Here is a 12,620-nt window from a genome sequence, read left to right as displayed (position 1 = left end):
TGTCTAAAGCCCGGACCTTGATCACAAGCCACCGTGCGATATTCCCCTGCAGTCTCTGTAAGGACCGCAGAAGTCACACAGACAAGTTCCCACGAGCTCAGGGTGTCCTCATAAACAGCGGGTGACCCTGTGAAAATGCGGTCTTTTTGAAGTGCCACCAGCTTCTCCGGCAGGAATGCGGTTCTGGAAGTGTCTCTTCCCAGCTGTGCCTGGTTTCCTGGAATCGCAGGCTCACTGCTGCAAGCAGCGGGTCTCCCCAGAGAGACCTTGTCGGCACCCCAGACTCTCCTCAGGGTCCGCCTGCTGCCTCCATGGCCGGCGTGGGTCCTCCCACTGCCCGCTAAATTCACCTCTCTTCGTGGGGCTCATCGAACTTGGTCTGACTTACCCAGACCCGTGTTCTCCCAGATTTCCTGTTCGCCCGGCACCGGGAGGAAGGTCGGAGGGCCGCGGGGGGAGGCCACTGCAGCACCGTGCTGGGTCTTTCTCGGTCACATCGGCATGTCCTCCCGTAACCCAGGCCTTCCGAGGCGTTTCCGCAGACGGCTCTCCTGTTGCCTGGTCTTTTCCAGAGAACGCTAGTGTTCTTTTCTTCCTTACACGTTCCCCACAGCTGTGCACGTTGTCTCTTTTTTAAGTTGTGCTTCTTACTCATCAGTCCCAATTCCCCGGGACACTGGTGCCGCACCCTGCTGATGGCACGGCACTTGCTGCCCTGTGCTTATCCGTTCAGTACTTGTGTATTGAGCACATTCCATGTGCCAGGTGCTGTTTCAGGCACTACCACGGTGAGTACGACAGATCCCTCATCTAACGGGACTTTCCACTGTAGCAGCGGAGACAGAATGAAAAATACGAGCGATTATATCCTCTTTCGGGCAGTGAAATACCACGGAGAAAAACAGAGCCATACGGGGCAGCGGAGTGATTTCAGGTCGGGTGTCCTGGATTTCTCCCTGAGGATGAGGTTCTCCCAGGGCCATCTGAATTAAGATCTGAGTGAAGTGTAGAAGGGAGCCATGAGAAAATCCGGAAAAGACCTTTACAGGCAGAAGAGATTGTGCAAAGGCCCTGTGGCAGGACTTGAGTTGGGAGCGAGAGAGAGGCCAGTGTGCCTGAGCGTTGGGAGTGAACAGAGAGGGACGTGAGTGGAGACTACACTGACCGGCAAGGTCCACTGGTGGAGGGAGTTTGGGATTTGGAGGTTTTTGTGGAGGTTACTCACTTGCCCCATGCGCAGTTGAGAAGGCCACCCTTCTTTCTGTCTTCATCTCAATTGCCCACATCCAACCTGGAACCTGGCATGTAGGAGGCACGCCTAGATACTTGCAGAATGAGAAAAGAGTTCTGAGGTCTGTTCCAAAGGACGCCCCCAGGTTCTGAAGGAAGGTGTGCTACCAGAACGACTGAACACATCTTCAAGATTCCTCTTCTGGGAGGAATAATTCTGCTGTCCTTCACCCGCCTTTTCTCCCTGGAACCACGTGGCAGCAAGCATGAAAAGACCACTTGGAGGTGTTTTCGTGTGACAGAGGCTGGCGGTCTCCTCCGTGTGGGCCCCGTGGGGCCCTGGTGACCTTCTCACCCCCCCCACCCCCACCCCGTGGCAGCTGTCCCGATGGTCACCCACGCGCGCCGTGATCCCGGGCTCCCCGGTCCGACAGCACAGGGCCCCGAAGCCCCCGTGTCGGCCCACAGTTGGTTTCCGTTTGGTCTGTGGCATCCACGCGGTTCTGCTGAGACGCACACGTGGCTGCCCAGGGCAGACGCTTGGGAAAAGGGGCAGAAAATGGCCGCGAGGTCCTGCATCAGTTGCTGACAAGAGACCCTCTTCTCCTCCCCAGGTTCCGACGCCAGCACGGTTGAAATCCACGTCACAAGCGGGTCCCGCAACGAAAATGAGGTGGAATCTGTTCCCGAACCCCAGGGAGACCTCTGAGGGTGGACGTGACAGGGGTCCGGTCCCCACATCCTCAGGTTCTGCGTTTCTCACTCTTTAGAACTGCATTCTCCCCACAAACCTTCCCGTCCTCGCCGTGTTGTAACGGTTCCTTCCCGAGGAGTAGCCGTGGTAAGAGACGCGATCTGTGAGCACGAGCTTGGGAACAGAGAGAGAATTCCTTCCAGACCAGACATAGCAGCTGCTCTCCACTCTTCTGAGGTTGCCTATAATGTAAATGCCAGACCCAGGTCCTTAGAAAAGTGAATAAAGTCGTCGTAACTGAGCTCCAGGCCTGGCTCGCATGCTGTCTGAACAACGTCTCTAGCAGATGCTCTTGAGCAAGGTCGTGATGACGTAGCCCCTGGTCCCCATGCTGTGCTGAGCAGTGACCTGGTCTAAGGACTCCTTGGCCCTGACTGACACCATTTCCCAGGTTAGAATCTTTGCATCAGTTGAAATAGAGGTCTATCCAGGTGGATCTATAGGTATGTATTTGAAGTTTTTAAATGTATTTATGGGCAAAATATTGTCGCATGCATTGGAGTTACAGGCCACATGGGAAGATCCATAGAAAAAGCAAGGCGGGGTTTTCCCGGGACACCACAGACCGCCCGGCCACGGGACACCTCCCTTCTGGTCAAGGACGCCCTTTTGCTCTAGAAAAGCCGTCCAGGAAGCTTCTGGACTTGTACTCTTAGAGAGTCGCCTGGCTGCAGCAGCATTCGGGGCACACCTGCGCTGTGGCCACGGTGCCCTGGGCATGCGCATTCCTGAGGATGGGCCCAAGCTACGTCACTCCCCACACCTTGATCCAAAGTGTCAGGGGCGTGCGAAGGAAGCTTAGCTTTTCGGAGCGGTATGTGCCTTCTTTGTCTGCCTCCGCGTGGACTCTTCAGTCCCCAGCAGCACCAGAAGCCCCTCTTCTGCTTGAGGAACCCCCCCCCCCCACAGCATGAGGCCAGCCCTCCCCCCCCACCTCCGCCTGTAGGCCCAGGTACTAGCTTTCACACCTCCCTGGCCGAGCCAGTCTAGTTAGCAGCTAGCGCCCGAGGGAAAGGGCCGCAGAGAAGCAGGTCCGGAGAGGGGCTGAGGGACCACTCCGGTGTCGTGTCCACACGTGGGCAGTGCCCGGGGCTGTGTCTGTGCGCACCTCCCCTGCACGGGCCTGGTCCTCCAGGATCCCTCAGAGGGCCCGGTATCCTCGTTTGTTCTTTTTGCCTTACACCAGTGAGTCAGGTCCAGAGACTTGCAAGGAAGAACCCTTTCGGGTCTGACGATCCAATGACAGCTCCTCCGAGATGGGGTGGCCAAGTCCCCAGCTGGCGCAGCGGTTATGCCCGAGGGGGTTGTGGGGGGGGGGGACTGAAAGTCAGAAGATGCATGAATATCCCCTCACGCCTACTTGCCGGGCAGCGAGTGGGCCCGTGCGGTGGAGAACTTGCAAATGAACATCACCGACGGGCACCGAGTCCATCTAGTGACGAGAAGGGACAGCGGAGCAAACCCGGGGATAAGCCAGAAAATGACGGGCCGCTCGGTTGTAAGCAGTCTCCCTGTCAGGCTGGTTGCCGCGGGGGCATCTGATTACCGTTTTGTAGATGGTGGCTGCGAGTGGAGAGAAAGCAACACTGATGGGAGACAAGTTTTCAAAAAGGTGAGGAGACCGGGCCCCAGCAGTCTGGGCTGGGACACGACAGACGGGTGGCCGGGAGTGTAGTCTGGGTGGAAAAGAGGAGGCTGTTCCCATCAGGTAGCTTTCATAGGACTTCGGTTTATCAGCCGGTCGGCTTATCACAGCACGAAAACCCTCGTGAGGACTCCCTCGCTCCCCGCCCCCAAAATGCCCTCGTGCTCCTTTCCCACCGTGCAGTTTGAGGACGCACCCCGCCCGGCTGCTTTCCTGTGGTCTCTCCCGGTGACGTGTGCTCAGGGAACACTGCTCCCAGTCAGAGCCCCTGTCCTCGGAGCACGGCCGCCGCGCATGGGTCCTCGCGCTCCCCCCGTGGTGCCCCACGCCCTGTCCACCCCCTCGCACAGCTTACCTGGTCATGGAGGAGACAAGATGTGGACGATGAAAAGTTCTCTGCTGAGTAACTGGAAGCTTGAGATGCCCCAAATTACGTAAGTTTCCTTTATAGTGGGAAGAATCCCCCCGAGAGCTATAGGTGACCCAGCATTGTTGCTGAAGCCACCAAAGCCACACATCACACGTGCCTTTATCCTGGGGACTCCCATCTGTCCAGGACCTTCCTACGGCTTGAGTGTGCCTCACCCCATTTCCCGAAACATGGGAACGTGCTTGGTCAACTTGGCAGGTGTGAGAAAAGGCACCAGGCTGAGCCCCCAGACAACACAGGGACCCCAGCCCTCCGCTTTGCTGTAGCGCAGGGTCGGGCCGGACTTGGAGGGAACGATACCATGACCTTGTCTGTGACTCCTACGGCAAAAGTACCCGTACAGCACTCCCTGCCTCTCCTCGTCAACTGCCCCCTCCCTAACCCTGGGACGGCAGTGCCCAGTCATTATGTAGCCCCCCCACCCCCCACCAATTGATTAAAGTGACAGGAAGCACCTGCCAGATGTGCGACATTCGAGACCCTGGTAGACGTCTGAAGGGTAGCCTGTGTCCTAAACTCACCCGTGTCCTAGGACCCGGGTTCTCCAAGTTAAAGCTAATCCTTGAACGCAAAGCCCCAGCAAAGCAAGCTGCTGATAGGAGAACACTCGCTTGCTTTGAGTTCTGACCACAACCAGCCTGGAAGAAAGTAATGAAGAAACACACGAACACATGCTTCGTGTATACAACACGTTACGGTAACTGGGGGCCGCTGCTCCTCCCACATCGTGCTGTTCCGTTCCCTTGGCCCTACTTCAGCCCAGCAATCCTGCCAAGAGGCCCTCAAGTTATGGTCTTCCTGAGAAAATGCACAGTTTGCTCTTCGTTCATCCATGTCCCCGCGGGCCCAACCAAGAGTTAACCGAGCGAGACCCAAGAAAGCACAGCCACCAAGTTCTCTAATATCAAAATAGAGCAATTTATTCAAGACACTGAGTATGATCTGTTGATTTTCTCTTGAAACAAATGAGCTACGACACACAAAGTGATTCTTCTTCTCAGAGAGCGTGAAGGTGAGTGGGGGTGGAGGACGACGAAACGAGGGGTGATGTGAACGGAACCGAATCTAGAAAATGCAGACAGAGGACCACATCTGGCTGTACGTCTGACACAGACAATAAAAACTGCAGAAGCCAGAATTCAAAACTTCAGTGAGTGGCGGAAGGAACATTTCTGCATTTGACAAGAAACAGGATAAAAGAAAGAAAAAACAAGATGGAACAGAAGGTTAAAAAATAAAGTAACAAGGAATAAAGCAGACCCTTACATTTGACAAAGTGCACTTCACTGGGCTCCGTGATCTAGTTTTAGAAAGACAAGACGGAGGTCAAGTCCCGGGTGTCGTGTGGGGTCAGAGGGTTTAGACCCTGTGGTGCAGGACATGCTCTTGGTCACTTCAGACCCCAGGACACGCTCTTGGTCATTTCAAGCCCGAGCGAAGATTCCAGGAAGGATGACTGGGTTACTCTGCTTTCAGAATCAAGGTTCAATTTGGTCACTAAGACTTCAGCGTTTACCCACCATTGTTTAAGAGCCGTAAACAATGGCAAACAGGAACTTCCCACGAGGGCCACCCCTCGGTGAGGGGGAACCTCCCGGCTTGCTGGAAGTCGCTGACGTGAGAGGCTCAGCGGACAGCTGTCGTGCCGAGGGTGGGGGTGGGCCGGAGGCCTGCCCTGCGTGCTCAGGCTCCGTCCCTCTTCAGGCCCGGGTGCTCCTCTCCTGCGGCTGCTGGCGGGGGGGGGGGGGGTGGGGAGGCAGGGTTGGGGACCATCTGCCTCTGTCACCCCAGCTCCATTCTGTGCCTTGCAGCCCATGGCTCCCAGCTGATCATTCCCACGTGATTCAGACTTACGAATCACGAGGCTAAAGCCCACAGCTCCACAGGACCCCGGCCACTGACGTCCACGGGAAGCTTATCTAGTGAACCCGACAGGACATCCCACCATGACCGCCCGACGTCGACTGGCTTGTAAGACACGAGCCACATGCTGACCGTGGCCCAACCCTCAACAACTTCTCTGCAGAGGTGACATTTTTACTTGGGGTAGGGGTCAAGACGGTGTTGGTCTGGATCCCCAGCAAACAGCGTCCCAAACCTAATGATTTCTTAGGGCAGGCGGTCGTCGTCTGCGACCTTCAAAAACGGGAATGTGACGCCACAGAACTCGGACCTTCCGGGCTAAACACTTAGGGAACGGAGCCTGAATCAAATACCCAGCTTGTACACAGAGCCCTTTTTGGTCTTCTACAGACGGGGCTTGCATCACTCGGGTATCCAAGCGGAGGGCAATGAACGATCTAGAAGGAAGAACACACCCTGGCTGTTGCCGCCGGTCCCCGCACATTCCACGTTCTGCGGGAGGCCGCTGTGCTGCCGGCTGGATTCTGGCTTCACGGACGGACGCCACCCTCCAAACGACACCCTGTCTCACTGCTGGGACGCGCACCCAGCCGAAGCCTGCCCCCGACCGGCACCCCTGCCCCCGGGCCTGACCAGCTTCCTCGCCCCTTCGTATGCCCGCTGGGAAACAGAGGAGAGAAGAGGCCCAATCTTTCGCTCCTTCCCCGATGCTAATGTAAAAAAACAGGTCAGTGTCGGGTTAGGACGAGAGTACAAAGGGCACCTGATCCAATGAAAGGAAACTCCTCTAGGAACACAAAGCCATGTTTAATTTTTTAAAAACAGTAAAAAGATTCATTATTTAAAAAAAAAAAAAATCTTTCTCCTGGTCTCTTGTGAGAGAAAGAAATGATGAAGACGGCAGAAATTATTAGTGATGTTCTACCTACGTAATTCACCTTCAGGACTGAGAGTCTCCCTTTCCCGTTCGTTTCTGTCACTATCACACCGGGTGAGATCCCGGAGGCTTTTAGGTGAGCTGTGCAAGGACCGGTCAACCGCTCTCGGTGAAGCGACCGTGGGTACTCAGAGTGCCGTGAACGAGAGGTCGCTAACAGGTGACAGGGAGCCCAGCTGTCAGTGTGGATGGCTTCTTCAATTCCATTTGGTTTGGGAAATGCTTCCTGGGGTCAGAGGGCTCTGCTCTTGACTCCTCTCGTGCCGGCTACGAGGGTGAACACCCCTGAAACGATGTGACACTCTTCTTTGAACCAAAAAGCGCCGGGATTTGCGTCTCTCGCTGCAGAAGCATCCCCCCGCCGACCCCCCAGGACCCACCCAGACTTTTCCACCCAGATTCCTAACCGCCTTTCACGATGCTGCAGGGAACGGAAAGGCCACCTCAGACCCTGCCTGTGTCCTCCTAAGATTTGCTTAAAATATGAATCACACAAAGCTCTCTGTGTCTGATGGCCATTTTAGGATTTTAAAATTGTTTTAACATAAAAATATTTTTTTTTTTTCCAAAAATACTCCGGGCTCTTTCTCTTATAAGTATTTTTTTTTTTCTCCTGTAAAAAGTCCCCGTGCCCTGCCTTCTTACATAAAGCACTTATTATGCGCCGAAAGTGCCCTTGAGACCGAAGATCCGAAGCAACTATGAGAAAGGGACAGCGAGTGAGCGAGGGGCGGTGAGGGAGAGGGAGGGAGGGCGGAGGGGAGGAGGAAGGGACGGGAAAGCCGACCGTCAGAGATTCCGGCATGGTGTCCACGAGGCGCGTCTACGGAAGGTGTAGTCAAACCAACGCCACACCGCGCGAAGGAGAGGTGGAGGGGGCACACAGTGGGAAGGAAGCAACAAACCAAAACCAGTTTCCATCTCAGACCGAAGGCCCCCGGACGACAGGATTCCAGCCAATAGAAAAACCACCGGACAAAGAAGATTCTAGAAAATAGAAAGTGTTGGGATTACAAAGTTGCGCATTTCATCGGTACAAACTGGTCTTTGAACATCCTTTGTGAGAGCAAGTGCAGTGTCCAAATTGTTAGGGGGAAAAAGCGAACCCACCATGTGGAGGAGAGTCCCCTCCCCCACTTTTGGTTTTATCACAGCATTTTTCTTTTTTCTTTTCTTTTTTCTTTTTTGGCACAGCTTTTTTTGTTTTCTTTTTTCTCCTCTTCGTCTTTTCTCCTCTCAACGATCAGAGCCTGTTCTGGATGGAAAGCAAACCGTGCCCCGCCTAGCCGGTGGCTCCATGCTTCCCAGGCTGAATGTTCTGGGTGGAAACCATTCCTTCCCCCCTTTGATAGGACTGTGTATGTTTCTGGTTTAAACTTCTTGATGAAGATTACGAGAAAGTAGAGACTCCTGTGGCCAGGATGAACTGATTTCCAAGTACACTCTAATGCAAGTCAAGTTCGTACAGTTTTGGAGCGGAAAGAACGGTGTCTGAGCATTGCTGCTTCACACATTCACTGCTGGTCCGTTAGAATTCTCTTCTAGAATAGTTTGTGTTTACTTTCGGAGATCTAAAACACACACCTGGAAGGAAACAGAAGGTGCCTCTTATCTTCACAGATGACAGCAAGATGCCTTTTGAGCCCCTGGACCAACTCCGGCCCGCCACCCATGTTCTGTAAATAAAGTTTTATTGGCAGCTTTAATAAAAGGCTAGTGTGTGAGCATGCGACCCAGCAGCGCCAAGCAAACAGCACTACGTGGAAGCTCCAGGTCGAGGGCAGTGCCAGGAACCAGTGGGGGAGGGCCGGGCTACGTGATGGAGAGGACGACTCCAGCCCGAGCACACAGACGATGGGAACATTTGCGGCCCTTGCTGACCGTCACCGAGCCAGCCCCACTGCTGCCCCCCCGCCTTGGGGCTCATGGCAAGCCCAAGTGCGGGAACGAACCAAGAGGCTAGACATCTCACGGGAGCCGAATAAGACCAGGAGGTCATGCCTTTATCACAAGAGGTCAGGGTCACAAACACGGAACTAAGCTAGGAGCAAGTTTCTCAGCCTCGGCACCGGTGACACCTAGAGCCAGGTCCTTCCCCGCTCCGGGGGCCATTCTGCGCGTTGTGGGAGGACTGGCGGCCTCCCTGCCCTCCACGCACCAGATGCCAGTAGCGCCCCTGTCAAAGTAGTGACAGCCCAGAGTGCCTCCTGACATTGTGACAGGGCAGGATCACCCCTGTGGCATCCTCACGGGGCAGAATATCCCTAAGAAAATGCTGGCTAGAATGACAACCTGGAAGGGAGGAAGAGGTGGCCATTCACAGATGGTGCCAACCCAGGGTCAGCCCAGTAGTTTCCTCCACCAGAAGCACGTCTGTTCAGCGCCTGCGTGCAAAGCGGTCAGAGACCAGGGCCCGTCACACCCCCTGCAGCTGCACTCGGGTATCCGCTGCCCGACGTTTCGTCTTTGTGCCCCGCCCCGCCCCTCCCCGCCCCGCCCCTCCCCGGCAAACCACAGGTGCCGCTTACAGAGCCATCGGACGCGCTGGCACCCACTTTGTCCCCTCGGGCATTCCAGCACACCTCGAAGATGCCGCCAGTGCCTCGGTAGCTGTGGACAAGACTTCCACTCTGCAAAGCAAAGCAGTCATCACTTAACGACGCTAAAGGACACTCGAAACACGGACGCGGTAGCCGGGGCGCCTGGGTGGCTCTGTCGGTTAAGCGTCCGACTCCTGGTTTTGGCTCAAGTCATGATCTCGCGGTCGTGAGATGCGGCTCTGCGCTAGGCAGGGAGCCTGCTTGAGATGTTCTCTCTCTCTCACCCTTTGCCTCTCCCTAACTCATGCACCCGCCTCAATCTCACGCTCTCAAAGCAGTACACACGAAACAAAACATGGATGTGGTGCAATGGGCACACTCCTTTGGACGTTATCCTGAAATGTCATCACAGATACGTTATCTCAGGTATTTTTGACACCTAGAAATGAAAACGACTTGCAATAAGGTCTCCAGCGGCTGTAGACACAGGCCTCTCAGACTTCCTACGAGATGGGAACAGGGGAAGGAGCAAGCCAACAACGTTAGGTACGTTTTTTTTTTTATATTCACACAGTACCCTCCCTGAGGATTAAAGTGAGCTTTAAAATGTCTCAAAGAGGGGCGCCAGGGTGGCTCTGTCTGTCAAGTGTCGGACTCTTGGCTTTGGCTCAGGTCATGATCTCATGGTTCATGGGTTTGAGCCCTGGGTCAGGTTCTGCATGGACGGTGCAGAGCCTGTTTGGGATTCTCGCTCTCCTTCTCTGTCTCACAAATAAACAAACGTTAACAAAATAATAACACAACAAATAAAACGTCTCAAAGAGGGGGCACCTGGCTGGCCCGGTTGAGCTTGTGACTCTTGATCGTGGACGGGGTTGTAAGTTCGAGCCCCACATTGGGTGGAGAGTTTACTTAAAGTCTTTAAAAACATAAATAAGGGGTGCCTGGATGGCTCATTGGTTAAGTATCTGACTTTGGCTCAGGTCACGGTCTCATGTTCGCAAGTTCGAGCCCCGCGTCGGGCTCTGTGCCGACAGCTTGGAGCCTGGACCCTGCTTCTGATTCTGTGTCTCCCTCTCTCTCTCTGCCCCTCCCCCGCTCGCTCTCTATCTCTCAAAAATAAATAAAAATGTTTAAAAAAAAAAAGCAAATAAAATGTCTGAGTTTTGTGATTTCTAAAACGGGGGTGACAGGGTTCGACGACTTTTTGACAGCAGGCAGCACTTAATGAATGAGGTCATGTTGCAGACCCGCCCATCACGATTTCTAGTGTTTCACCGAAAGCCTCTGTCACGTTGTTCCTGGCGTGGGGCTGGGGGGTTTCTGGGAGGCCTGTCTGGGGCCGCGCAACTCGCCTTGGTGTCAGGCTGCCTGCACGCAGGGCCCACCATCGCCTCTCCTTCTGCGAGAGAACTGGTTTATGTACTGCACTCCCCGGGGAGCCTGAGGTCTCCGCGGACGCCCGCACCCCCATGCCAGTGAACTTGGCTCACTACCCCCTTTCCCTGCCACAAGAGGCCATGGGCTGGAGAATGCAAATCCATCTGAAGGTCAACCCAGCCAAAGGGGATCAAGAAGGTGGGTCAGATTAAAAGCACAGAAGCGGGACACGTAATCCACCCTGAGATCCAACAAAACGGGTCACAGGCTGTTTGCAACACCTCCTACCGTAACAGCATTTGTCTTCCGTCAGGAGAGCCGAGAGCTGACTGCCCGATACAGTACTCTGTACTGGGGGTGCCTGGTGGCTCAGTTAAGTGTCTGACTCCCGATTGTGGCTCAGGTCACGATGGCGGGGCTCGGGAGTTCGAGCCTCACCTCGGGCTCTGCGCTGACAACGCGAAGCCCGCTTCGGATTCTCGGTTTCCCTTTCTCCGCCTCTTTCAAAAATCACTTAAAAAATCTTCTGTACTATACCAGTTCCTGTCATTCTACTCTCTATATTCAGAATGCTATTTACCCTCAGTTACGGCTGCAGGTACTTACAGTGGCTACACTGAACCAAACATTCTCTTTTAGTTCTGATAACACGACGACCCATCATTGACCTATCCTTTGCTACCCGAACACCGTTTCAGTCCAAAACCATTAAATGGCATGAGCACAGCAAACACACTCCTTTGTGCTCCTTGGTTTGCTGCACGGAGAAGGTACTGGTGTTGGCGGGGAGCGCAGGAGGTCAGGGCCGGCCTGGCACCCCTGCCCGGTAAGCTCGGACAGAAGGACGCCTCTCCCCCTCTCCCCCTCGAACCCTTGTGACCGACAGCGGCATCTCTGGAAAGGGCTGGGCGACACTTTGCTGAGATGACCGCAGGTCATCTGCAGGTGGAAGGTTTCATGCCAGGGGCTTAGAGAAAGTCGAAGACGGGGAGATCCCTTGATGAGGGGGCGGGGGATGGGGGGGAAGGCCCACAGCCCCGCGGTGCTGAGCCCGAGGTCCGCCTGGGCAAGGCAGGGTTTGCTTCCAGGCTCCGTATGAGGCCGCTCGTTCCTAAGCACAGACTTCCCAGTCGCCGCTCCTGGCCTGGGTCCCCACAAACGCTGTTTGGGCATTACTTCTGGAAAGGATTCGGTCGCGGCAATCGGGGGATTACCTGAGTATTCCAGATATGCACGCACTTATCGAAGGAGCCACTGGCCAAGTATTTCCCGTCAGGGCTAAAAGCTACGCTGTAGACAGGCTCCTGATGCTTGGTTAGCGTGTGGACGCAGACGCCTCGCTCCACATCCCACAGTCGGACCGTAGAATCGAACGAAGCGCTAGAAAGACCGGAGAGAAAACATCATCAGAGAAACACGCTGGTTTCTATTTCCCTAAGACGTTCAACGGATCTCACATGCTGTTTGTCCTTCCTGGCCCTGAGGTTTCGAGAGACAGTAACTGGGCATATGCCTTTTCTTTTTTTTTTAATTTTTTTTTTTCAACGTTTTATTTATTTTTGAGACAGACAGAGACAGGGCATGAACGGGGGAGGGGCAGAGAGAGAGGGAGACACAGAATCGGAAACAGGTTCCAGGCTCCGAGCCATCAGCCCAGAGCTCGACGCGGGGCTCGAACTCACGGACCGTGAGATCGTGACCTGGCTGAAGTCGGACGCTTAACCGACTGCACCACCCAGGCGCCCCGCATATGCCTTTTCTAAAATGTGACTGGGGCATATTGAAAAAAAGCCCACAGGGGCGCCTGGGTGGCGCAGTCGGTTAAGCGTCCGACTTCAGCC

General features: G+C 54.7%; 1 protein-coding gene across 1 annotated transcript in view; it reads right to left on the bottom strand.

Moving 5' to 3' along the window:
• Window positions 1-4,956: 4,956 nt before the first annotated feature.
• The window catches only part of LOC121021299 (F-box-like/WD repeat-containing protein TBL1X), a 72,275-nt gene continuing 64,611 nt past the window's right edge, over window positions 4,957-12,620 (bottom strand). The window contains exons 9-11 of the mRNA XM_040461561.1: window positions 11,994-12,159; window positions 9,388-9,489; window positions 4,957-8,443 (exon numbers count right to left, since the gene is read on the bottom strand). Of these exons, the coding sequence (XP_040317495.1) occupies window positions 8,417-8,443; window positions 9,388-9,489; window positions 11,994-12,159 (295 nt within the window). The 3' untranslated portion in view covers window positions 4,957-8,416. The remainder of the gene's footprint in view (window positions 8,444-9,387; window positions 9,490-11,993; window positions 12,160-12,620) is intronic.

This window comes from Herpailurus yagouaroundi, unplaced genomic scaffold (genome assembly GCF_014898765.1).
Source record: "Herpailurus yagouaroundi ecotype Mexico unplaced genomic scaffold, PumYag 293, whole genome shotgun sequence".
NCBI classification, from domain to species: Eukaryota; Metazoa; Chordata; class Mammalia; order Carnivora; family Felidae; genus Herpailurus; species Herpailurus yagouaroundi.
Note: the sequence above shows the minus strand (reverse complement) of the source record. Positions and strands in the feature narration are given on the sequence as shown.